This window comes from Heloderma suspectum, chromosome 2 (assembly GCF_057233095.1).
Source record: "Heloderma suspectum isolate Gila_16-S chromosome 2, 16-S_ref, whole genome shotgun sequence".
In the NCBI taxonomy this organism is placed as follows: domain Eukaryota; kingdom Metazoa; phylum Chordata; class Lepidosauria; order Squamata; family Helodermatidae; genus Heloderma; species Heloderma suspectum.
The window spans coordinates 236,546,656-236,573,721 of record NC_139459.1 but is presented as its reverse complement, the minus strand read 5'-3'; the positions used below and the strand labels follow the sequence as shown (position 1 = coordinate 236,573,721).

General features: G+C 43.1%; 1 protein-coding gene across 1 annotated transcript in view; it reads right to left on the bottom strand.

Moving 5' to 3' along the window:
* Positions 1-20,945: 20,945 nt before the first annotated feature.
* Positions 20,946-27,066, bottom strand: part of GABRG2 (gamma-aminobutyric acid type A receptor subunit gamma2) — an 89,611-nt gene continuing 83,490 nt past the window's right edge. Inside the window, exons 8-9 of the mRNA XM_084829797.1 lie at positions 25,938-26,143; positions 20,946-21,833 (exon numbers count right to left, since the gene is read on the bottom strand). Coding sequence (XP_084685923.1) covers positions 21,558-21,833; positions 25,938-26,143 — 482 coding nt within the window. The 3' untranslated portion in view covers positions 20,946-21,557. The remainder of the gene's footprint in view (positions 21,834-25,937; positions 26,144-27,066) is intronic.

Sequence of the window (27,066 nt, the reverse complement as noted above, 5' to 3'; positions counted from 1 at the left end):
GCCTATCACGGGGGCGTTTTTTTTTTTAAAAAAAAACTTTGGAGTTCGCGGCCGGGCGAGGCGGGAAGCCTCCTCCCCGGCCTGAATTTCAGCCGGGCGAGGCGGGAAGCCTCCCCCCCCGGCCTGAATTTCGCGGGGGGAGCAGCGAAGTGCCTCCCCCCCACCGCGAACAAGCTTCGATGACAGGTAAGTGACTTTCGTCCACCCCTAGCCACACCCTTCCAAATCCACAGACTTCACCAAACCTAACATTCCTGATCCTGAGAGAAAGAACTTGCAAAGAGCATTGAACAGTGGAAAAGTCCTATGTTTTATATTACTTCAGCATACCTCCCCCTCCCCCCACCCAACTGTAATAAGAAAGCCCTGGTAAAACCTTTCACTGTGATTAGAAGCTAGAGCTGCCAGTCATAAAAGTACAGCCCTGCCTCTCCCTCCTCCCTTTCTCCACCCAGGTGTTTTTGTTATATGGAAAGCTTGGGGAGAAATGTATCAATTTTTACAGACATGCTGTCTGCATCCTTCCAAATCTCTGAATTGCTAACAAAGGTTCAGGAGAGTTCAGATTCAGTCCACTTTGGATGACCCTCACTTCAGTTCAGACATCTCCAGAATCTTTCTGAGTCCTAGTTTTGGCAACCCCATTTGTTCCTGAATGAAATTAGCAGTCATGGGATAAGAGTATTCATCACTGGTAAAAGAATCAGAAGCAGAGGTTTGGAAGAGATTGAAGGCTTTCTCAATGGAGGGAAGTAAACAGTGGAATTTTCAATGATAATTTATTAATAAATCATTTGGAGTCAGAGATGAGCATTGAGGTAGCCAAGTTTGTGAATAGTGACAAATTATTCCTGATGGTAAAACCCCAGGCCAGCTATAAAGACCACTAAAAGGACTTCTCCAAAGCAGCAGAATGGGAAACACACTATATATTGAATATGACATTAAATCTATATTGTGCCCTTTGCGTATATAATGTGATTATTTATTGTATTCTTGTGTTAATGTTGCATATAACTCAAGCATAATTCAACTGTTTATGAATTCTGATTTATCGTTTATGACCTGCATAGCTGACATGTGCTAGCAGAATTATCTCATAAACTAGTAAATAGCCCTATAAATGTTTATGGTACTTTAAAATTTGGTCATAACCAACAAATAGTAAGGCTCTGAACTGGTTCTCCAAAGTATTAAGGAAGAATACATACTTTCTAAGCGATATGACTATAAACTACCATCCTATGGACACAAGTTTGATTATTCATACATCATCACAGGGTTATTGAAACACAGTGAAAACTGTAGTAGGATTCTCTATAACCATTTATGGTAAACACATTTTCAAGCCCTTCATACCCCTGACTATGGTAGTGTTACCAACCAACATATAAAAAATTGGCCTGGTTTACTCCTACACTTGAAAACAAGAAAGCCTTTTCATGTCATAATAATAGACATCGTTAGCTGTAAGGGTCCATAGCAGGGGGGGGGGGCAACTTTGGGGAGTCCAGGGGCCATGATCATGCCCCCCCCCAGGCCTCCCCTTTCTGCAGGCCATGCGCTTGGTGCCTTGCAGGCACCAAGTTCAGCAGCACGAGGGGAGGAGCGAGGGTGGCGGGGACTGCATGTGGCCCATGGGCGACGTGTTGCCCATGCCCATCCCTGGTCTATAGATTATGCTGTTATTAGACAACCCTTGGGTAAGGTCTTTTGCAGCACCATCTAAATGCTGCAAAAGACCTTACCCAAATGCTAACATAAATAAATATGCTGTGAATTCCATAAGCCTTTCTTCCAAGTAAACCAATGTAGGATTGTAGCCTTATTAAGCTGGAAAACTTTTAATGCTCTTGAGTTAGTCATCTTACCACCCTGCCAGTTGTTATTTTTATTTTGCCTTTTTATGTTTGTCCTTTAATTTGTATTATTCAGCCTCACATGATGCAAGTTTTAACATAAAGACACACATACTGGGTAAAAGATGGGGGGAAGTACCCCATTGCTGCCCTGTCCATTTCCTGAGCATACCTCTGCTATAGATAGGATTGTGTGCTCATTAAGGACTTTCAGAGTTGCTTTATATCCTGAGGGTCTTGCCATTAAGCCAAGCCAATCCTCATTACCTTAGGTTGAGTGCAAGAACAATGCTGTATCGCTATACCAGTTTAACAAATGTTTTCTTACTTACACAGCTTTCTGTCACCTGTCAGATGGCTGAATGTCTATCATTTAATGGTAAGTGTATGCCTAGCCTGCCAGCAGCCAGGATACTAACAATCTGAAGTCCCTTGAGGGTATCGTCTGTTTTGATTAATACCTACCAAAGAACCACTGATGCCTACTTGGTAGTGGGGAGGACAGTGGGCAGGAGGAATCTGCTGAAACTGGAGAACATGACCAATTCTCATATTTAGACATTATTTTACTGCATCTTGCCCTGCGCACCATTTGTGTTTTATTCACAAAACAACAGACATCACAGGAGGTTGCCTTTTACGGAGTCAGACCATGGTTCTGTTGCAGAACCCAGAGTCAGAGAGACCACGGAGTGAAGGAAAAAGAGATTCTTTATTTAACGCGCGGGCTTAAGGCTGGAATCATTTCCAAAGAGCCAGAAGCCCCGATTTACATTAGCACATTGGTTTTATAGACATTGTGACACATATGAAACGGCTCCTCCTCCCCCTCTCACATGGGGTTGCAATCCTCAACATTTCTTCTCTTAGCACTATTGTTTATAATACAAGAACTGGGTTATAGGGTAGCCATGATAAGGAGAGAACAGAAGAGAACAGCAGAGAACAAGATATACAATTGTATGACCTTTGACAAGATAAGGAATTCCTGTGTCTCATCAGCTTACAACAATATATTCAAGGGAGAAAGAGCTCAGCAAGAACATGAAGCATGAGACTGCATGAGGCTACTTAGTCTGACCCCCGATATGGCTGCTACATTCCCCCCTTAAATGCGTAATTTCATTACAATTATAGCATTTCTGATAACTATACAAAGCTTTTTGTGACATACATATTACTTAGCCTTTTGTTGGGCTATTAGAGTGTAGAGGGCAGCAGTTTTACTAGCTGAGACATAAAACAGATTGGTTAAACAGCTTATAAGACAAGGAACGCAGAGACATAACAGTATCTCTATGAACAACACTGGTAGAATTAGGATGAACAATGCTTTAAACCAGCTAAGATCTGGAAGCCAAGGGGTTAACTAATTGAGCTAATTGTTTTGTCTTATTGTTTTGTTAGCTACTATATTGTGCAGCTGGTTGATCTGTTCATCTACAGCATTGCCATTATCAGTTAAGTTAAAACAACAGAGCTTTTGGTGTGTCTCACAACTTAAATGATGAAGAAGGAAGAGGTAATCTATACCAGCTCTGTTTTCTAGAACTGCACCTCTTAGATCACGCAGCTTTTTATTTAACAATGACAATGCTCGTGAGGTGGCAATTATGCTTTTGGCTAAGCTGCAAGCTAACCGGTTGATTTCCAGACCATCAGCCAAGGCTAAACCTGGAACCTTAACTAGTGACATTGCTAAGGCCAATTTTTCTGAGTCAGAATATAACTGCACATGACTATTACAATTTTTAGTTAGTTGGAGTGCTCGAGGCTGCCATTGACGGATTTTCTCGGGCTACAGGGGAAGAATTGGCACCAGTTCAATTGGCGGCTGAGGCAACATGGGTGGTTATTAGACAAGTTGGCAGGAATGAATGACCAAGTGCGGGAACTACATGTCTAAAACCATTCATGAGGCAAAAGTATGTGGGCATCATTAAAAGATATGTTTTGAATTTTATTACAGTGGAAGGGGGCCAGGGATAGCTTTATATTTTCTGGAAAATTTTTTGACAATTAAGCATTCATGCACATGTAGCAACAATGGGGGTGCGTAGAGTGAACTCTGTAGGGGGTAGGATCTTTGCAACTACGCCCCAATTAGCATTTTGGGAATAAGTTAAACTTACACTATAAACTCTTAACATGGCATCTTTTTGAATTTTCCCAGGATGTCTACAGACAGGTATTAGGCAAGAGCTAATAAGCCTGTTTGCAGGTATACCTCTTGGCAAACAAAAATGTTTTATTCTCGTGATGTTAGCCAGGTGAAGCCAGTAATTATCAGCAAATCCCTGGGACAAACTTTCTCTTTCAGGGGCTGGCCCCCTTTTTTGCACCTTATTAAGGAGACACAATGCAACACTACTAACACTACAACACACATGTTTGATCTTTTTTGGGATCTGACCGTACGCTGGGCAGCTATTCACCTGGCAAGCTGCAGTAGGGTCTAGTCCCCTTCTTCAATTCTCCAGTTGCAGGTCTGACCGTACGCAGGGGGACAGTCTCCCGGTGTGTCCACAGTAAGGTCTAGCCTGAGTCTTCTTACTGCTTTTTCAGAATGATTTTTAAAGGATTTTCAGGATTTCTGTTTACAGTCTATTCTCCCCCTCTCGCTTTCTTGACTCGTGTCCAATGTATCCAGGGTTTAACTCCAGCTGCTTTCATAGCTGCGGGGATGGAAAGTATGACAGTTTTCAGTCCTCTCTATCTGGGAGTCAAAGGGTTGTTTTTCCCTCTTTAATTCATACTTTAACTCTTGGTTGGAAAGGATGAACTTCTGTGATGGGAATGGCTTATTTTTTAAGACAAAGCGACGCTGGGCTTGAAGAACTTTGCTCAGTGTTTGAACTTCTTGTTTAAGGCTAACGTTTGCTTGCTTTTGATGCTGCTCCAGTGTCAATTATGAAGTCAATGTCACGGCCCCTCACAGTCAATGTCACGGCCCTTTTCAAGCTGTCTCTCTTTTTGCCCATTCTGGCCCCTTTGGTTTTTTCCTTTGTGTATTTGATTTATTTTATTTGGGCATTCATGCTACTAATGTCCATCTTGTCCACACTGGGCACACTGGTTCTTTTTTAAGAATCTTCTGCCTCTGCCGGGTCTTCTTCTTTTCTTCTTTCATCCATGTCTTCTTGGGCCTCTGGGTTGAGGGAGGTATACTGGCGATAGGCATTTGAAAGACGCTCCAAGTACGCTCTGGGGCCTCGGTGGCACCTTGCAGCACTTTAGACACTTTGGTCATATTAACTGACTTCTTCATACCTGCTTTCATGGCTTTTAACAGCACGGTTTGATACTGGGTGAGGCGCTCCAGCCCCACTTGTGGTTTGGGATTCCAGCGAGGGGGGGATTTATTTATAAGGAGACTTTATTGGGTAACTTACAGCACACAGGCGTACTTAATGGTTGGATCAGACAGCTTCTCTGAACCACGAGCTATTGGGCTAAATGGGTTATTTATACCATACATGTTACCCATGAGGCAGCACAACACTAGCAAGCATTTTCAGCATAGGCTAGAAGTGTTTGGTTCTCAGGCACAGCTTCCTGTAAACAACTTCGCTTCCCAAAGTGCTTGATAACACTTTTATTCATTAGTATGGGAAGACAAATTTTTTCTCTTTCTTTTGCTTTCTTTTTCTTTGCTGATCTGCCTGTATTGCAGATCATGTTTCAAACTTTTTATATAAAACTTTCTGATCCATGCACCAGCCTTGTCTCTTTATTTATCTTTTTCAAGTTAAACTCACTTACTTAAACCTTTCTGCCTTACACTAGTCCCAATGACACACATTTGGGATAGGTTCTTCTTCTCCTTCTAGTTAGATTTTCTTTATCTTAAAGAACTATTACATTATTGTGGCTACTTTATCCCAGGTAATAAGCTCTAGGCACAATCAGCTGCTTTTAATTTACCCTGGGGGCAACTATGGCCACGCTTCTTTTCTACAAATGTTTTTTTCTTTGCCTCTTGCCTTTTTTTTTTCTTCTTTTTTTCCCCCCCTCTCTATCTGTCTTCTACTTTCTCTATTCCTTCTTTTCTACTTGCTTTTGTCTTTTCTCCTTGTCATCTATTGGGAACCACACTTAGTATCATTTGGAGTTGCAACTAACACTAATCTGTAAATATCACATATATTTTATGATATTTAAGAAATCATAAAATATACACAACAAACTTTTTCTGCAATTTAACACAATGAATGGAAAACACTTTTTGCATGGTAAGGCATGATGGAGCAGATCCAGCAATCATACTGCTCTTCTGGCTGAAAGCTCAGGGCCCATTAAAATCAAGGGACGGGCATACCCACACACGCAAAGAGTTCTAGGTCACCATTTTTGCATCGGCAACTCTATGCTGCATGAGTTCTAGCAGAAGGAAATCTAAAAGTTATAGATCAAACTTAGCCTGCTGTACACTGAGCTGACTACAAACACAGACACACGGTCCACAGCGATGAGAGTTCATCAAAAGCTTCACAGCACTGTCCATGGCAAGTTTTTGACAATTTAAAATTTTAGTTCATGTGCAGAGTGTCTCTAAAAAGCTCAGGTGATGATGGAGGCAAACAGTGAAGGCTCTGGGCAATGAAGATGCGATGTTTCCAGCAAAGGCTCTCCACTTTTGCATCAGTTTAAAAAGGGAAAGTGTGGCCCTACACCCCTTCTGACAGACAAGGGCCTTTAACTTTTTAGCAAGGCCTCTGTCTAAACAGAGCGGCACAGCTCAGCTCTCTAGCCATGACACTTTAACTTGGGCAACTCCTCTGTAAATTTTATTTTACTTCTGTCAGGTTCTCTCACAGACATTTTAAAAACTTAGTCTTTTTTTCTTCTTCTTCTAACCTGGTACACGAAAGCACTGAAACACTGAGTGCTGAAACTCAGGACGCTGGGGGGTGATGGGCATCGCCTTATACTTGCATTTTTCAGGCAGCCATTAATCTTCGGGGAGGCGGTAGGGTGATTTGCAGGACTTCAAAGGCAAGCTTCTCAGTTTGTCTGTATTTGTAAATCCCAAGCTTAAAACAGGACATGATGAGGTACAGGGCAGCCAAATTCTTGCTTTGGCACAGGCAACAAATAACTCGGGTCAGCTTTCTTCGCTGGGGTCTCAAACAGGAAAACAGTCTTAATTTAAAGTTGTAACATCACTGACAGCGTCAGCCAGCCAGCTACACAGATCTCATTGTTTTTTAAGACAGTTGCTCCAATATCTTTTTTTTTTTCTCAATCAGGTTGGGTCTCCCAGCTTACACAGTTTATTGCAGCTTTCAGGAGCATGGTAGTAGCGTGATTTTGGCTTGGCCAGGAACATGCTGTCTGGTTTCTCGGTCTCTTTAGCACACACACTTAGGCAGTGTAACACTGGACACTCAAATCAGTGAGATTTCTTCATTGCAGGGAATCCCACGGCAAAAGCTTAATGGTTACGCTCTTCAGAAATCATATAGCTGATGGTCAGTAGCTACAGGCTCTATGCAATTTTAATACAGTTCAAAGCTAAACACGGTTACCTTGACAGAGATCTTCAACGTGGTCTTTCCGCTTCATTCTGCTTTGGGCCAGTCTTATGGCACACTTTTTACTAGAAGAGGGGTCTAGCCTGTGCTCTGGGGGCTGATTCTTCACCTTTATTTTCTATTTTGCCTTCATCTTCTGGGTCTTCATTTTCAGTTTCCATTTCTTAGGGATTTCATCTCAATTAGGCGAGGTGATGATGTTGCACAACTCAGAACGTTGTGGGCAATTTTCCTGCCCCCCCTCTCTCGGCGCGCTAGGCTAACAGCTACTTCTTTGGCCTTACACTCTCACGCTCCCACGCTTTGTTAAAAGCCAGACTGTCCTGCAACATTTCTCTAATTAACAGCCTCAGATCTTGTTCGTTGTTTCCTCTCAGCTCGACCTTGAGCTTTTTGCTGTTTTCTCTTTCTATTCTGAATCTTTTTAAAATAACCTTTTTCCTTCTTTGTTTGACATACATCTCAAGGTGGTGCAAGGTTTGCTTCCCCCACCACCCATAGCCTCCCTCCTAAATTGAAGACAGACACAATTAGGGAAGGGGAATTGGTCAGTGAGTAAGGGGTCTCACTGGCCGACACAAGAGGATTTTTCACTCCACGCACTTTGCTACTGGCCTGGGCACCCGGTCAACGGTATGCTTCAGAAACCGCAGTAGCCACTCACACAATCATCATTCTCTCCACTGCATCCATATGTCCCTGCCACCCACTTTTCCCACTTTTTACCAGAGCGGAAAACGGCTTCCCCAGCTTCCTCAGCTTCCTACTGAGTACTGGCGTGCTGGGTACTGGCGCCCACTCGGGGGTGTGATCAGGCCCCCCTTCTACCCGCAAGGAGTAGGTTCTTTTGTATACGTATACCACCAACACTGACCTTCTTCATAAGGCGGGGCCCTCTTTTTTTCTGCCCAGTGGCCTTTCTCCCTAAAGGCGGGGCCCTCTTTTTCCCATATACTTGCCTTTCTCCTGAAGGCTTCCAATGTGGGTTTCAACTCAATTGCAGCTGCGATATAGGCAGGGTTCAAGTTCCTTCCTCCGCTTCCCAAGGTTCTCTTGCTGCTCGCTGCCGTTTGGGCGATCCCGGTGCAGGCTTTCTCCCATTCACTCGACAAAAAGGTCGGTGGCGCCAAGAAAGGGAGGCATGCGCCGAGCTCGTCTTCCCGGTGCGGCGATCAAGAGCAGGCAACTGCCACCTGTCTGGCTCAGAGCCTGCCACATCCGAGTCACGGCACCATTTATGTTGCAGAACCCAGAGTCAGAGAGACCACGGAGTGAAGGAAAAAGAGATTCTTTATTTAACGCGCGGGCTTAAGGCTGGAATCATTTCCAAAGAGCCAGAAGCCCCGATTTACATTAGCACATTGGTTTTATAGACATTGTGACACATATGAAACGGCTCCTCCTCCCCCTCTCACATGGGGTTGCAATCCTCAACATTTCTTCTCTTAGCACTATTGTTTATAATACAAGAACTGGGTTATAGGGTAGCCATGATAAGGAGAGAACAGAAGAGAACAGCAGAGAACAAGATATACAATTGTATGACCTTTGACAAGATAAGGAATTCCTGTGTCTCATCAGCTTACAACAATATATTCAAGGGAGAAAGAGCTCAGCAAGAACATGAAGCATGAGACTGCATGAGGCTACTTAGTCTGACCCCCGATATGGCTGCTACAGTTCCATGTAGCTCAGTACTGTCTACACAAGGGGTAGGTCTCCAGATGTATTGGACTTCAGTTCCCAGAAGCTCCTGCCAGCATGGCCAATGGTCAGGAATGCCAGGACTGGAAGTAAACAAACATCTCGAGGTCTACTTTCTGCCCACCCCTGGTCTAAACTGATTAGCAGCAACTCTCCAGGGTTTCAGGCAGGACACTTTTCCAGCCCTATCTGGAGACGTCAGGGATCAAACCTGGAACCTTCTGCATGCAAAGTATATAGCAATGTAGGAAAGATCACCTTCTCACAAGACCATGCTAGAGGGGTAGGTTTGGGGCACCATCTTCTGAAACCATACTTTGTCAATCATATGCTCAATGACGCCAACTGCTGAAGTCCTAAAACTAACCTCAAGAATGTTTTTTTAAGGCATAGATTAAATGATGTCACATCACTCAGTAGATCTGGGAACAGTGAAAAGAACATGCTAGTCCACTACAAAGCTGAAGAAACACCCTCAGTAAGAACACAAAGTGGAAATTAAAGAAAGGGACCTGGTGTTGGATTTGGCCATTCCTTGACAACTGCCCTTTGCAGTACAAAAGAGGTGTGGTGGTGCATTAAAGCTGCCCTAAATATTGCTGGAAATATGGGCAGCTGAATCTAAAAGCAAGAAAACAATCCCCATGGAATCAGGCCAAGATCAGTAGGAAAAAATCATCCTTGTGCCTGGGCTCAGTAGATTTGGAATGATCATCAAATCATGTGAAAAAGGACTTTAATAGACTGAATATCTCTGGCTTCCTCTAGGCAGTCTAAAACCAAATAGGCACCCACACCATTCCCATGGACAGAGCTATGTAGAAGAAGTAATATCTGACCCAGTGTGCTGACAGGTGCCATTTCACAAGAGCTATTTATTTAATTTTTAAAAAAAAAGTGGGAGGGGGGTGGCAATGGCATTGCCCTCATGCAACAACCCCTGCTGGGAAGCGGTGCTATTTGGTTAATACATACAGTATGTGAAGTACCACTGATACTGGATTGTGGTGGGTTTTTTAAGTTTTCTTTCAGATTTGCACAAATAATGGTTTCTCCCTGCCCAACCCAAATCAGGTCTTCCACTATCATCCCAAATAATTATTATGCTCTGTTCCATTTGTTTCTGGAAACTATTTTGCTTACAGTTTCTATCTAGTACTCAGCTGGGATTAAAAGTAGGGCTGTGCACGGACCCCCACTTCACTTCAGATGTCGCTTTGGATACTTCTTAGCAACCCCTATCTGCCTCAGACCTATTTGGACCCCCTCTGCTCTGACTTGGATCTGAACCTGAAGTGAGATTCGGATATCCAGATCACCCATTTTTGGCATTTTCCCATTGACTTGCATGGGAAAACACAAACAGCCATAACTTTTTCAGTTTTTATGATATAGTAGGGGTGTACGAAACACTTACCTGGTTCTGCTGGGGCTATCCGTGGGGAGGGGAGGTGCTCCATGTCCCACCCCCCAGAATCCTCCCTGGCCGGGGCCGCCCGCAGCTGGACCTCTGTCCGCTGCTGGGCTTCGGCCGCAAACCTCTGTCCGCTGCTGGGCTGCGGCTACGCCATTTGCATCCCTGCCTTTCGCCGTGATAGGCTACGTAAATATGTATGAAGCCTATCACGGCTACTGATAGAAAAGTTGCTATGCCATTTGCATCCCTGCGTTAGCTGTGATAGGCTACGTATATATTTACATAGCCTATCACAGCGAAAGGCAGAGACATAAATGGCGTCCCTGCATTAGCCGTGATAGGCTATGTAGATACTTACATAGCCTATCACAGCTTGGCAGGGACACAAATAGCGGCTGGTGTAGTGGCCACCATTTGCATCCGCAGCCCGGCAGCGGCCAGAAGACCACCTGGAGCCACTGCCGGAGCTGCTGCCGGAGCCACCAGGTAGGATCCGTCCTGGGGGGATTCTGTGGGGTGGCGGAGGGGATTGCCCCTTTCTGCCACGGACTCCAGGGGGCCAGATTCTAAAGAATCGGGCCTCACTGGAGTCCATGGCGGAATACTCCAACATCCCTGTGATATAGTCATGAGGTTTGGAGACCTCTCAGCCCCCCGGAGGAGACTCCACCTGCCAAATTTCAGACAGTTTGGCCCAGTGGTTTTTGTGCTAGATGCAGGTGAAATTTGATGTTTTCCACAAAAACTCCAAAAGCAAAGAGCTATAACTTTTCCCTATTTCCACAGATGTGAGTGAAACCTTGGCCCCTCCTAGCCCCACTGGAGGGCAACCCACTCACCAATGTCCAGGCAGTTTGGCTTGCTGGCTTTTGTGCTAGGTGCAGGTGAAATATGATGTTCCCAGAAACTCAAACCAAACACAGAAGGAATATTGTGTTGAAGTGGAGGTCACTATCCCTAATCTCTGCTGTGGGCTTCTTTGAAGTGCAAAACAACCCTTATTCAGAGGAATCACTGGCTCAGCCTCTCCATGGCTGAATACACCCATTACGATTACCTGGCATCAAGGCTGGAAGAAGTTGTTTTTGTTTTATCTGTTTTTGTTTATTTCTAGAACATACTAAATTAGTATTTGAATGTATGTTATATTTTAACGTTTTTTTGGGGGGGGAGGGGGTTGGCCACAGCACTCCTACCAAATTTCAACAGCCAAGAGCAAGCAAAGAATAGAAAAAAAAAAAACCCTTCTTTAATTTATGTTTTGGGTGGGTCATGACAGAAAAGAAACAGATGGTTCACTTCCGAACCGGGGTGGGGGGGAGCCAAACACTAAACACATAGGCTGCTATAATATGCCTTTATTTAAGAATTTAGAAAGAAAGAAACAACTAAATGGTTGAATATCAGTTAAAAGGGAAGAGAAACATGTCCAGAAGTCAATGTTTGTTTCTAAAAATCAAAATAAGACTGGGTTCTTAAAAATCAAGACAAGACAGAGTTGAATGAAAAAATGGCAAGGACTCCAGAGAACAGCAGTGAGGGTGAAACTTAAAAAACAAACACAGCTTTTTCCAGAGCCCCCAACTGTGCAACTTGACCAATGAGCAATAGAAGGGGGGGGAGCATAGCAAAGAGAGAAGAAAAGCTATGTTTGTTTGAAAAAATCTTGATAGAGTGGAATGAATTCACAGAATGAATGACTCGGAGGAAGAAAGCTGCAACAGGTCCCAAAAAAACAGTCCCAAAGGGACTGCTCATGCAAAGAATGTAGAAACAATCCCACGACAAGCTAGCTGTTTGCTTTTAAAAATCTAGGAAACCCTGATAGCAATGGAGAACTAATGAAGGAATCTCATAAGGAACTGCAATGACTGGATGCACGCACACACACCAGATCTCACCATACACCAGCCCTCTCCTAAAGAAACAGCTCTCTCTCTCTCTCTCTCTCTCTCTCTCTCTCTCTCTCACACACACACACACACACACACAATGCAGCCTTTCACTAAACTACCCCCCTCCTCCACCACTCTTTCTGATTGGAGACTGCTGGCATAGGTACAGCCCAAGAGTTCCCATTTGCCAAAACACACTCCCTCCTCCTTATCTAGTTTTCCCGCCTCCCGCATCTGCTCACCTTTCCCCTCCCACCTCCTCCTCCTTCCCCTCCGTGTGAGCTTTCAGAAGTTAATACATTTTGGAGACAGTCTGTCTGGACTGCTCAGAAGTAGCTCTGAATATACAAGGAGGAGACGCTTCACCTCAGAGTGCTTCAGTTCTGCTCTGATCCGCTTCGTATCACGAGGAGGCTACTCCAAATCAACCCACTTCGCCTCATTATTTGTGCTTTGTAACCAGGTGGTGTTCAGCCCTAATTAAAAGAGCTTCCCACACCACACTCACCTACCAACCATGACTTGAGGAAATGTTGGTGGAAAAATGGAAAGTGAAACAATAATAGTGTGTCCTTTTCTTCTGATCTAGGAAGTATCACCTTAGCCAAGAATAAATGGGTGGAATGTGATGTGTAAAATTTCATGCAATGTTTGAAAATTTGCAAACTTAAGGAGGAAAAGAGATTTCATGGCACACCTATATGTGCCTAACAACTTTGCATCTCAGCCTTATATATGCCCATCAAATCAATGCACACTTGTTCCTACAAAAGGAGACTTACCATGGAAAGCTGCAATTCTATTTCTTTTAGATGCTTACAGTCTTTTCCTTTTGCTTCAGCATAAGAAGAAAATGGGATATGAATTCTGGGAAGGGTTGCAGTTTCCAGAAGATTTATTCTAGCTGATGGACAATAGGCAGATACAGATATAGGTAAACAACTTGACAAATAAGCATGTCTGAGTAATAGAGGAGAGGAAAGGGTAAGAAACTGCCGAATTACAATTCTATTGCAATAGGAAAGATAGCCTACAACCGAAAATTAGGTTAGATCTGGTTGGAAGGTAAACCGTAGACAGGTCAGACTGTCAGATCTAACAGGAATTGTGTCATCTTTTAGCCTCAAAACCTAGCCATGTTCAATGCTTAGAGAAGAAATGGCAATGCAAGCTATAGGATCTTCTTGCTTGCATTTTCTATGTAATATAACACATGAATAAGGGTGTAAATGGCTAGGTGACTCCGTTATATTTTCCATATAATGCAATATATACTGTGGGTGGAGGCCGCTACATAAGACTATTATACCACACAGTCCTTGTCCCACGGCCACATCCTAAGCAGGTAAAATCTTAAGCATTACAAGGTGAAAGAGGACCAGAAGAACTCAACCAAGTACTGCCATGTTTCTGCTACTCCTCCAGATTCTTCTTCAGTCCACCCACCCACTTCTCCATTGCATATGGAAATGGAGTGGATGGTGGTTCTTCCCTCTCCAGGATACACAATAACTTCAACAACAATCTAGAGATAGTGGACAATGGATTTGTGAACTGGGTTTGCAGCCTCTTGCCTTGTCCCAGCCTCCACGCATTCATCCAAACCTCTGCACATAACCTGTGCATGTAGTAGCCTTGCCATGCTGCAGTACTTTGCAATAATGGAGGGTACAGACCCTGTGAACATCTTGAAGAAGTATATGCTCTGCACAGAAGGTCAAATGAACATGTAGAGGGAATAGGCTGGGCTGGTAGATGTGGGGCCAAGAGTTGTGACCACAGCCCCCTCTCTCCAGATTGTTCATTCTCCCTAAATGGCTTTCTGTGCAGAGTGAGAGAGCAGGCTGTGTGCAGCAGGAACAGAGAGATATTTTATTGGGAATTCTGCAAAAGTATGGGACCATGGATAACCTGACCTACATGCTTCTGTTTGGTCTTCAGATTTCAAAATAATGGAGATCCTACTTTCAGCCAAAATGGAACTGTACTGGAGCTAAGAATGATACATTGATCTGGAGTGGGCAGAGAACATGCTTTGCATGTAGGAAGTCCCATGTTGTCGTGTCGCAGGTGTCTCAAATTAGAAAGGATCAGTAGCTGTGCTGGGTAGTCTTGCAGAAAGCAGCCTAAAGCTCAGGGTAGAATGAACTAGAGGGGGAACTGGTCTGACTCAGAATAAATCATACCACTCACCAAGAAAGAGACAATAAAGTTTAAGCATTGGGATTTCCAATTCAGGGCTCTCAGAGAAAAGGCCTCTAAAACCCAGGTAAGCCACTGGAGAATCAGTACCTTGAATTGTTGGATACCTCTGCAGATTATGTTTATTTCTGCTGGATGACCTGAAGAGAAGCAGTGTAAATCCAGCCTTCTGGAACATTAATAAGACCTACTGGAGTCACTTCTAAGTTTCTGTATGTGCTGGGCTAGTCACAGTCGAGAGGCTCTGGAAGTCAAGGGGTTGGATCCAGGATCTGACTTCCTCAGGAGCAAGGGCTCCTCTCATGGAAGTTCCCCTTCCCAATTTGGGGGGATCCCCATCCCTGCAACACCACAGCTCACCTCATTCAGCAGGATCCTGACTCTCTGTGTAGTATTTGTAGGTGGCTGCCGAGGCTCCATGGGAAGGAAGGAGGTCTGTGTCCAGCAGCACAGTTGATCCAGCTTAAAACTGGATCCAACCCAAGGTGACTAAAAAGTGTTTCCAAATGCTCTGGACCCTGTTCTGTCACAGGCTGTGCTTAGAATTGCTCTTCCCACACACATAAAAAAAGACTTCTTTTTCACGCATTTACCCTTCGTAAACCTTGGACCTTGCTGTGCAACATGCAGGCCATTCTGATTCTAGAACTACCCTTTACAGTGTTTCCTGTATGAAGACTGAATAGTCTTCATATCCCCATGACTGTTCCAAACTTCACGGCTCTAAAGAGATTGCATAAGGGCACAATCCTATGCGTGTTTAGACTGGCTAGGGCATGCTGGGAGTTGTAGGCCTTTTCTCTGTCTAAACATGCAGAGGATTGTGCCCTAAATCTTGTGACTTGTTAACACAGAGAAGAGTGAAGATCTTGTGGTGGCATTTCTTGTTTTCATGATTGCTGACATATTACATCCCATTCAGCAGATTTGTGAGGACCTGTAGGTGGCTAATCATTGTTGTTGTTCAGTCGTTAAGTCGTGTCCGACTAGGGATGTACGAAAGTCACTTACCGTTTTGCAGAATCTTTCATGAAGGGGGGGAGGCGCTCCGTCCCTCCCCCCAGGAATCCCCGACAGCCGGCTCCTCTCCGTGGGGATTCCGCGGAGCTGCCGGCCGGCTCCGCCAGCAGCCAGACATCCGGCCGCTGGCTAACAGGGACGCAAATGGCGACAGCCATAGCTGCCGCCGTTTGCATCCCTGTATTCAGCCATGATAGGCTACGTAGCCTATCACGTCTGGGTTTTTTTAAAAAAACGCGTATACAAATGGCAGCAGCTACGGCTGCTGCCATTTGCATTCCTTATTTTTGGCCGTCTTAGTCTACGTAAATATTTACGTAGACTAAGACAGCGAAAATAAGGGGGAACGCAAATAGTGTAGCGGGCGCTATTTGCGTTCCCCTTTATTTTCACCGTCTTAGTCTACGTAAATATTTACGTAGACTAAGACGGCCAAAAATAAGGAACCAAATGGCGGCGGCCATAGCCGCCGCCATTTGCGTACGCATTTTTTTTTTAAAACCCAGATGTGATAAGCTATGTAAGTCTTTACGTAGCCTATCACATCTATGTAAAAAACAAAACAAAAACAGAAACGACCAGACTGCAAATGGTAGTGGTGGCAGCCGGTTGGAAGACCAGCCGCCGCTGCCACTGGAGTCACTGCCATCCGGAACATCCGCCCCAGGTAAGTCTCGTCCTGGGGGGGATCCGTGGGGGCTGGGGGGTGGCAGACCGTTCCGCCATGGATTTCGGGGGGCCGAATGCACTGGCATTCAGCCTCACCAAGATCCGTGGCGGAATTCTCTGACATCCCTATGTCCGACTCTTCAATTGTACGGTAGTTTGAACACTCTTTGGCGTTGCCTTTCTTTGGAATTGGAATGTAAACTGACCTTTTCCTGACCTTTTCCAGTCTTGTGGCCACTGCTGAGTGTTCCAAATTTGTTGGCATATTGAGTGCAGCACTTTAACAGCATCATTTTTTAGGATTTTAAATAGCTCAGCTGGAATACTGTCATCTCCGCTAGCTTTGTTGTTAGTAATGCTTCCCAAGGCCCACTTGACTTCACTCTCTAGGATGTCCAGCTCAAGTTCAGTGACCGCACTATCATGGCTATCAGAGACATTCAGATCTTTCCTGTATAGTTCTTCTGTGTATTCTTTCCACCACTTCTTAATCTCATCCGCTTCTGTTAGGTCCCTGCCTTCTTTGTCCTTGATCATGCCCATCTTTGCACAAAATGTTCCCTTGATATCTCCGATTTTCTTGAAGAGATCTCTAGTCTTTCCCATTCTATTATTTTCCTCGCTTTCTTTGCCTTGTTCATTTAAGAAGGCCTTCTTGTCTCTCCTTGCTATTCTCTGGAACTCTGCATTCAGTTGGACTGCTTTTCCCACCCTTTTGTTGACTATGAGTGCTACTCCATTTCTTCTAAGGGATTCTTGCCCACAGTAGTAGATATAACGGTCACCTGAATTAAATTCGCCCATGCTTGTCCATTTTAGTTCACTGATTCCCAAGATGTCGATGTTCAATCTTGCCATCTCATGTTTGACCACCTCCAGCTTACCTTGATTCATTGATCTTACATTCCAGGTTCCTAAACAATATTGTTCTTTACAGCATCAGACTTTCTTTTCGCCACCAGACACATCCACAGCTGAGTGTCCTTTCGGCTTTGGCCCAGACGCTTCACTTATTCAGAGGAATCACTGGCTCAGCCTCTCCATGGCTGAATACACCCATTACCTGGCAGCAAGGCTGGAAGAAGTTCTTTTTGTTTGATCTGTTTTTGTTTATTTCTAGAACATACTAAATTAGTATTTGAATGTATGTTATATTTTAACATTTTTTTGGGGGGGAGGGGGTTGGCCACACCACTCCTACGAAATTTCAACAGCCAAGAGCAAGCAAAGAATAGAAAAAAAAACACCCTTCTTTAATTTATGTTTTGGCCCAGCCGCTTCACTCTTTCTGGCGCTACTTGGAAATACCCTCTGCTCTTCCCCAGTAGTATATTGGCCACCTTCCGACCTGAGGGGCTCATCTTCCGGCATCATATCTTTAGCCTTGTGATACGTTCCATGGGGTTTTCTTGGCAAGAATACTAGAGTGGGTTGCCATTTCCTTCTCCAGTGGACCACATTTTGTCAGAACTCTCCGCCATGACCTGTCCGTCTTGGGTGGCCCTGCACGGCATAGCTTATGGCTTCACTGAGTTACGCAAGCCCCTTTGCCACAACAAGGCAATGATCCATGAAGGGGGGGCTAATCATAGCCCTCTGGTATGTAGCCATTTCTCTATAACCAACTGGTCATGGCTATTAAATTATTCTAAGGGCCATGTGGGTCATAAAAACTCAGTGGAGAGTACCAGCATTTTCCTTCATAGAGGTAAATGATTGTATGTGAAGGCTCCATTGATACATTATCTATCTATCTATCTATCTATGATAGAGAGCAAAATGAAAGAGAAACTACTGTAAATAGACAGTGTGCAGTATAAAATGTGGAAACAGTAGGCTCACTGGTAGGGCTGAACCAAGGCATACTGATGGTGTAAGGAAAGGTGAAGCCCTGGAATAGGAGAGCACATAGAACTGCTAAGGGGAGGGAGTCAATATGAATGTGGGCAGGCCAGCAGGGAGATATTTCAGAGTCAAATACTTTCCAGGGTGGGGCTCCTGCCCTAATGGAAACAAAATCTTTGGGCTATCAGAAAAGTATTCTATCAGGCTCATGACTGCACTTGAGTAATGTAGATAAAGGGAGGGAGGTAATAGTTGCAGATTCCTTCACAAAGTTGGAGAAGTAGTAGCAACTAAAGCCCAAGATGATATTAATCACAATGTGGTTGGTAGCGTTGATGATGGATATGCTTGACAGAACCAAAGTGTGTGAATGCATTTGGGAGGCTGTTCGTGTGGCGTGACTTCCTCGGTTCTAGGTGCTATGGCTGATTTCAAACATGCCAGTGCAAACAAACCCTTCCCTCTGAAAAAGGAGTTGTGTCATAGCAGTTGAATGTTACTTCTTACAGGTTCCCATTAGGGTAAGGATTAGCAAGTCCTGTTGGGCTGTGCTGTTGCTGCTTTGCACAGACTGGGAGGGCACCCTTTTCTGTGCACATTGCACAGTGGAAAGATTAGGTGATGCCCTTTCAGGGAAGCTGTCTGGCAGTACCAGTCTCCTTGTTGAGGAATCACTGACAAGTTTCCAAGGGATACAGTTCCTATGAGTCTGAAATCACTTTTCTGAAGTAGGGCAGTCCCAAGAGATTGACTGAAACAGAGGAGACAAATTATCAGGGAATGCTGTGACAGCTATATGCCATGCCTATAGCATGAAATGGACTTTGTATACGGTGCTCCATCTTCAGTGATCGTGAGGTGCTGGATACAGCCATCAGACCAAAAATAAAGGGTGGTGTGGGGGGGAGAAAACGTGAATCTTCATCCCCAGTCCCTTAACACATCTTCCCTTTACTCTCCATTAGATCTTGGCTGTGTGTTTCCGCCACTCATTTCCTTTACGAACACTGCCTGCTACTATACGTGCTCAGTTTTCACCATGAACCTCAATTAGGTGATGACATTTGCAGGACATGATTTCCACAAACACTTGTAAACATAAAGAGCTCTGCTGTGAATTCAATGAGAAATTTTGCATGCATGAGGCTAGGTACGTGCCTAAAAAGATAGATTAAAAGCAGTGGCTTTTAATCAGTGATTTTTAAATAAGCAATTCAAAAACAACACAAAATGTTATTAACTAAAAATGAAGTTATTTAAAAGCGCATAGATTTTAGATGCACCAGAATTTAGATGCACACACTCACACGCACACTTACTTTAATGAAGCCAGGCACAAAAACAACTGTAAGCTTGAGTGCAGCAATTTTATTGGAAAAAAATCTATGGGTGTGTGCATTTCCTTCATTAAAATACATTAGACAAGGAGCAAGTGATGATCAGGAGTTAGTTATACCTTTCTATACATGTTTATTTCCAAAACTATACAGACATTGGAAAACGGTCCTTAGATCTCTGTATTGGCTGTCACTAATTCTGCAATGATAATATACATATAGATTATTCCTCATTCCTAGTTGCAAACCTACTTTAGATGAAATGGCATTTTCAGTTTCTGACCATAAAAAAGCCAGTCATATTTACATGTGCTTAAGGTTGCATAACTGAGCATTGCACAGGTGTTTTAAAACCAGTAGCTAGCTTAATTAATTTCAAGATCCAACCAAGTGGAGTTTGTTGTTGTTTTAATATGCATATGCTAAATCCTTCCTCTTTCCTTTTTGTTAGTTTGTTCATTTGTTTCGAAGTTGTCTCTAGGTTGTATGCTAGCTATGGAGAAACTTTATATAATAATCAAGGGATCGGGGGGGGGGGAAGTAGCACTAATTTTCAAGTCTGTATATTGCACAAATGAAAATGCCCCAACATCTGTCTGAAAAATAAATGTGTGCTGTATTTGTGAAAAGCAAATATAGCAAGAGCTATATTCAGCTCGGGTTCATTCAGATGGATCGTGCAGCTCAGCAAAAGTATTCTAGGTGCAAATGATCAGCATTCAGAGTGGGGAAAGATCCGTTCACTGCAAACAAATGCTTCCGAAGACCACAGCCAGTCTTGCAGTACATAGTAATTGCAGTTTCAGTTGCTATAGAAAGTGAGGAATAAAGCAGCAGCTAACACCTGGAGCTAATCTATAGGCTAAGGTATTATTTATATTGGGCTGCATCTACACATAGCAGTTATACTGTTATCATACCATAACTATTGGTGCCCACTGGTGTCATGTGTACCAATAGTTATGATAACGGTATGATAATGGTATAACTGCTATGTGTAGATTTAGCCTTGGTTTTACTGACTTGCTCTGTCTATAGAATGGATGGTGTTTTGTTCAACGTCTTAAGGCTTGTCTAACATCTTACCAAAAGTGCTGTCTGTCTGTCCAATCTATCCATGCATGAGGGAGAAGGCATTTCTGCCAGAAAAATAAAAATAGGGTGGATTTTAATCCATATTTTTTCTGCTACAACAGCAAAGCCAGGGTTACAAAATAAAGACAATACTGTATATGGTACCTTCGCTCCATTTATTTTGCCCACCCCCCAAAAAAAATCTTCATGCACTAGACCCAAGTACTACAAGGTAGTGAAATATTCACATTTGTACATGTGCTCTTAGGGAGGGCACCCGAAGTTCTATTTTTATTTGGGTGTAAAGAAAAGCTACTTTCCCCCCTAGAATAGTCACATTGATCTGAAGTGAGAGATGACTCTTCCAAAAAGAAAAGCCCACAGAGGACAAAGATATCACATATTTATAGTCAATGCTAACAAACTATACAGTATTTTTACCTTGGTAATTGTAACTGTAGTCATTTATAGCTGAAATTATAGTACCCAAACTTTCAGAGTTTGTGTAGTTCCTCCCACTGCTCTTCTCAGATTCATTGGTCACTTTCCATGGCATACTTGATTTTGTTTGTATCAAATTGCTTAAAATACAGAATGATGGCATTCAAATCACAATAACTTTACCATAGTCTTAGACAAATGATACGATGGCTGATATTTACTGGCTTATTATGGCACTATAGAATTCACACTTCGGTAAAGTGTGTTATAATGTTCAATGTTCCATGAAACTCTGAAGCTCAATCGAGCTTAAATGAGCCAGGGCTGACCCACTCCATGTCAGGGAATGCTCTGTGTGCGTAACGGTGCATGTACAGAGTATTTCCTGGAAGCTGGAACTGAAGAGAATGGGGTGGCTCCTACTTGCAGGAAAGTCTCCTCAAGTGCATGTTGCACTACAGCCACTAGATCATGGCATTTCAGTGGATTTATGCAGGAAACCATAATTTCTAATAAATTCCAAGAATAAGGCTCATGTCATTGATGTACTTTCTGCTTGTTTAAAGGTAAAGGTAGGACACCCAGTAAACCAGATTAAACAAACAGAAGGCAGTTGGAAAGAATATGCGGGCATATGAGTCCATTTTGGCAATGCGGATATGTATTCTCCCATGCCGCCATGCTCCTGTCCGGCAATCCTCAAAGCAGCAGAAAAAACTTGCACAGTCCTTGCCATCGAGACATTCGTAGCCATATTCTTCATCTCGTTCTTGGAGGTGCGTGGCATTGTTCATTTGAATAGTAGCTGACCTTGGACGGATATCAATCGTAGGTGCCTGGGACAAATGAATGGCAAGAAGGGGAAGAGGAAAGAATGAATGTTCTGCGCGTTGTACAAACTTCTATTTCAACTAGCATTTGGTCTGTGGAAATCTGTTGCTGTATGTAATGGCCGAATGAGGGAATTCCTAAGATTTTAAGGACGTTATTATAATGATGAACCCTTCATTGTCAACTTATTCAAAGCAACAACCCAACACTTACACTTTCAATTTGCATTTTACACAATAGCAGCAGCTCAGTAGGGTTTAATTTGCAGCCTGAAGAGCACTGTAATTCGTTCGCCCTGTCAGCTGTACAATGACTGCTGGATACAGGAAGACAATCATAGTCATCCCCCCTCCCCCATATCACTGTTCATGAAAAAGAAAAGAAAATTGATGTGTTGTCTCTGCATTGATGGATAGCTAAGATTGGTTAAGGGGAACAGGGTACTACCGGATGAATTTTTTATTATAGGTTAGGTGGGTCTCTATAATGATCTCTGCTACTAAGCATTCCTGACAACATGCAGCTCTGGATTAACAACTATTCACCAGCTAAAAGCTTTGTAATGCCAACTCAGTATACAGCAGCTGTACATGTATAATAATCACTTGATTCATGTTTTGCTGAGAGACTGTTTTAACCCTTTGGTAAACATGCTGCATGAAACAGCAGCTGACACATGAATGATCAAAAACAGCGGATTGTTAAAATTAACGCTGGAGACAGAAACTCGTTTTTAAAAATAATTAAAATGATCATTGTAATTAATCTTTGATTTAGACATATCTATCTATGTATGTATATATTCACACAGAACTAAATATATTCATTTCAAAATGATGAATATTTTATACAGCTACCTGTATTTGCCACTTTGGATAACAAGTGTCTGAAGAGCTAGTGACAGCATTAAATGTAAGCATTTACACCCTTTCAAAACTCTGACAGTTTATGTAAGGACAATATTGGGATCATTCCAATGGTATCCAATATTTTAATACAGATCTCTGATACATTTGTAGTTTGCATATCTTCAAATGAGAATAATTAAGGATCAGGACCGAGTTCTAAAAGGGTTTTTTGTGGATTCTTGATGTAGCTGGTGGCACTGGATTGGATCCCATGGAAAACTAAATAAAGAGAGCAACACAGATGTTTGGGATAACACTACTTGGCTCTCTTCATGCATGCGACCCAAACAGGTTAAAATCCTTTGAACCCATCATAAGTTCAAAATAGTAGTGAATTGGTGTTCGGGCTGCTGAATCAACTTTATGTTAATTTCTAAATATTAGCCATTCTACTTCACTGAAAGGCTGCTTTAAGTAGAATGAATAAATATCTAATAAGCCTTTATTGAAGCTCTAATTGTTCAATTCAGCAGTCACATGCAGTGGATTTCTATACCAAAAAATTATACCTTGAATGAAAACATCCGAAGAAGCTTTGGTTTTGTAGACAGAAAAAAAAGAAACAGAGTTTTCAAATTAAAGAAAGGAAGAAAGGGGTGGGGAGGAGACAAAAAGTAGCATAAATTAAAGATACTTTGCTAAACTATATCAAGGTTTTTTTAAAAAAAAAAACAGAAAAAGGATGTAAGATAGAATTTTAAATAAGAACTTGGATTTAAAGTGATTAATAAAGAAGGATCTAAGTTACAAAACTTGGAATTCCAATTTAAAATATGTTGAAAGTGAAGTGGTTTGTGGGCAGTTTTCTCAGCTATTTCCAGGGTTAGACAAAGTACATTGGCCTGGTTTGCACACAATAATCCAAGAGTAAAAAAAACAAAAACAAAAAACTTGGGTTGCTGTGAATGAGCCAGCATGGTAGTCACCGCGTTGTGATGTCTGAACATGGAACTCTGGCTTAAAAAGCCAGAGTTAGAAACCAGAGTTGGAGCATCCCTTGATTGTTTAGCCACTCCCACTGGCAGGTGGAACCAAGCAGGAGTGCTTGAGCCATAGGGATTAGCGTGCTGACTCGTTCACGGTAACTAAGTTTGTTTTTTAAACCCTGGGTTGTCACTGTATGGAAAATTGGCCATTGTGGGCCAGATATTCAAATGTTAACTTTAGTAAAAGGCAAAAGGTTTATATGATCTGAAGACAAACCAGAGTATGATATACTTCAAATGTTATCAATTCTCTGATTATGACTCCTCTATTACAGAAAAAGACTCTTGAAGAGACACTGTTCCTCTTCAAGACTAATAGTCCTTAGGCCACTACCCTTATGCTCTGTTCCTGCCCTTCCACCATCCCAGTTCACAAGAAGGGTTGGTTGCAGAAAAATGAGAGAAACTCAGTCTGTTTGAAATATTTCTATACCACCTTTCATCCATGATTTCAAAGTGGTTTATAAAAATCAAAACAAGTTAAACAGAAATAAATAAGACAAAGAGCAGATCAGCCACATGATCAAGAGTGCAATCCTATGGCCCCTGGAAGGGCATCCTGGTGGCCAAAGGATAGAGCATATCCCCCTGTCCATTCTCAGAGAGGTAGGTTCACAAGAAGAAGAGGAGGTTGGCCTTCACACTGCAGGCATAGAGACCCCTGCTGCCCTTGCTGCTGCACACTCTTTGCTCTGATGGTGATAATGGCAAAAGGGGGGCATGCTGGGGGAAAAATGGGAGAGGCCAAATCCAAAGTCCTCCTGTTCCTCCAACACACCCTGGGAGTGAGGCAAAATGTATACCAGCTCTGGAACTGTACTTATTTTCCATCCCATTGAGACCCTGTGAAGGAAATGGGGGGGGGGGACAGAAAGGAGAAGAATAAAACCCCAGATAAATAACCCTCCACAACATCTTCAGCCCTGTAAATGCAAGCCTGGCAGGGCTTGGGACTTGGCAGTTTCTCTGCCTTGGATTCTTCCTCTCCCACTGCCATAGGATAGGAGTGTAAAAGTCAGAGAATAACATGTAAAAATGGTTTTAAATGTCTGCATAAGTAAACATTCCCTGGCACCGAAAAGATAGGAGAAGTTGAGCCAACAGGTGTTACATGGTTGGATCAACTTTGTTCTAGGTGTTGTATAGTCAGATCAACATTTGTTGGTGGATTTTGTGTGGTTGGTTGCTCAAACCACAATGAGCTCCTCAGGCAGGTGAGCAGAGGTCCAGGTAGGTGGAAAACCCATCTGAACTCACTAACAAATGTACCGTTACAAATAGAGGGACAATTGTACTGTGTTAATAAAACACCCTATAATGGCAAATGGCAGAAAAGGAGAAGAGAGAAGAGTGAAAGACAATAAAAAAGAGGGGAAGGCTGGTAAAGTGAGCAGGGTGGGGGTGGGGGATACACAGGAAGAGACATTTCATCTTTTGAAATTCAAATTAACAACTGGCACACTCTACCATCCCCTTTCAGTCCTTAGCCATTTATACACTTTATTTCTGTGGTTGAAAAGGTCTGTATTATCATCAAGGAGAGGTACTACCCAGGTTGCCCACCTGAGAGAACCTCCTTGCTTTCATCTTTTAATAGAAGGGGAGGTCAGGGAAACCCATAAAGACAGTGAGCCCCATTTCCTGGAAACACCAGGCCTGCCTTCTTAAACGAAAATCCATTCAGGTCCTCCTCAGAATCTGTGGAATGCTTGTGTGGGAGGAGTCATTGGTAGTATGACCTAGCCGCTTGTTTCCAGCATGCCCTGCTCAAACCTGAGCACAACTAATTAGGGCTGGCAGAATAATGGGTTGTGTGCAGTGTGTGTTTGTCTAACCTAAACCCCATTCATTTCAATGGTCTACTCTAAGAAGGACTAACATTGGATACAACCCAATGAATGCACACCTATGGTCATGACTTCCCCCACCACTTCCAACCAACTGGAACTATTCTGCATTCTATTAAAGCACATAAAAGATACCTGCCCCTCTGCTCCATATGTTGGGTAGTCCAAAGGAGTTAGGCTCTTAAAGCCTGCCCTTTTTGGGACTGGTGAGAGCATAAATAGCATAATGTGATCAGTAGTTCCCTCCCCTCCCCTCCCCTTCCCTTGCCTGGTCATCAAGCAAACCTTCCACAAAATAACAAAGCTTTCCCTTCTCAAAAGTGTAATTACAACAAGGGTATCACTTTGCATTGCAACAAAATACATACAGGGTTTTTCTTCTTTTTGTCTTTATCCTTGCTTGGCTTTCTGTTACTGACAAAATAATGGAGAGTCCCATACTCCACCAGTGCAGAAAACACAAAAATGAAGCAAACTGATACAAAGAGATCCATTGCTGTCACATAAGAGACCTTGGGGAGAGATTTGCGAGCGATTGTACTGAGAGTGGTCATTGTCAGGACAGTTGTAATACCTAGTAAGGGGACAAAAATGTTCAGAAAATATATTACTACTTAAGGTGACAACCCTCATTGTCCCCACACCCTCAAATGAAGACACAAGATGCAGCAAATATATTGAACTAAGGGTCATACTTTTATTAAATACACTAATCGATCTGCAATGGCATAACTAATTCGCGGACAGGCTTTCTCCTTTCTTGGTGTGGGTTACCTGCTACCAAGGTGAGGAAAAAATGTATCTTGCTTTCTGCCTTGCTCAGGTGAATACACCTCAGCTCAAAGCATTAGCTCAGTCCTTAAAACAGCCTTTGCTCTCAAAACTCACACATTTTAATGGTCCTGGAAGAGGTCCCGGAACTACCGGGATGGGAGCAGGGCACTAGTGAGCCTTGGAGTTATTGAGGCCATCAGGGCCAAAAGAGCCTTATTATTCCAATTCCACTCTGTAAATGGTGAAAAGTCGGTTTCCATAAGCCTCCTTAAACCATTACAATGCTTTAGGATGTTCACTGGTGTATCTTGAGCTCTTCCTCCCCTGTGACTCCCACTGAACTTGACTGTTGTGACCTAATTCAGTTATGGTGTCCTAGTCCAAACCAGTCAAACTAAATATATCTCAATCCTTCAGCAGTGCTGAGTTGGCCAAAAAGCATCCTTCCCTTATCCAACCAGAAAAAAGAGCCCCCTAATTCCTCATTGGCTTCATCCTGTAACCAGCTGATCCTGCTCTGTCTGGAAGTTGGCCTCTGCTTCAGACTGAGACCACAAAGGAGGTGTGACCCCCTTAAATAAATAGGCGTACTTGTGTTGCCTCCCTATTGGCTGACTGGCATAAGGCCATTGGTTAGCTTGGCATCACCCCTCAGACCCGTGCTCTACTCTGGCAAAGGAGTGGAAGCAAAACTGTCCTCCCCCCCCCCACAGATACACACAC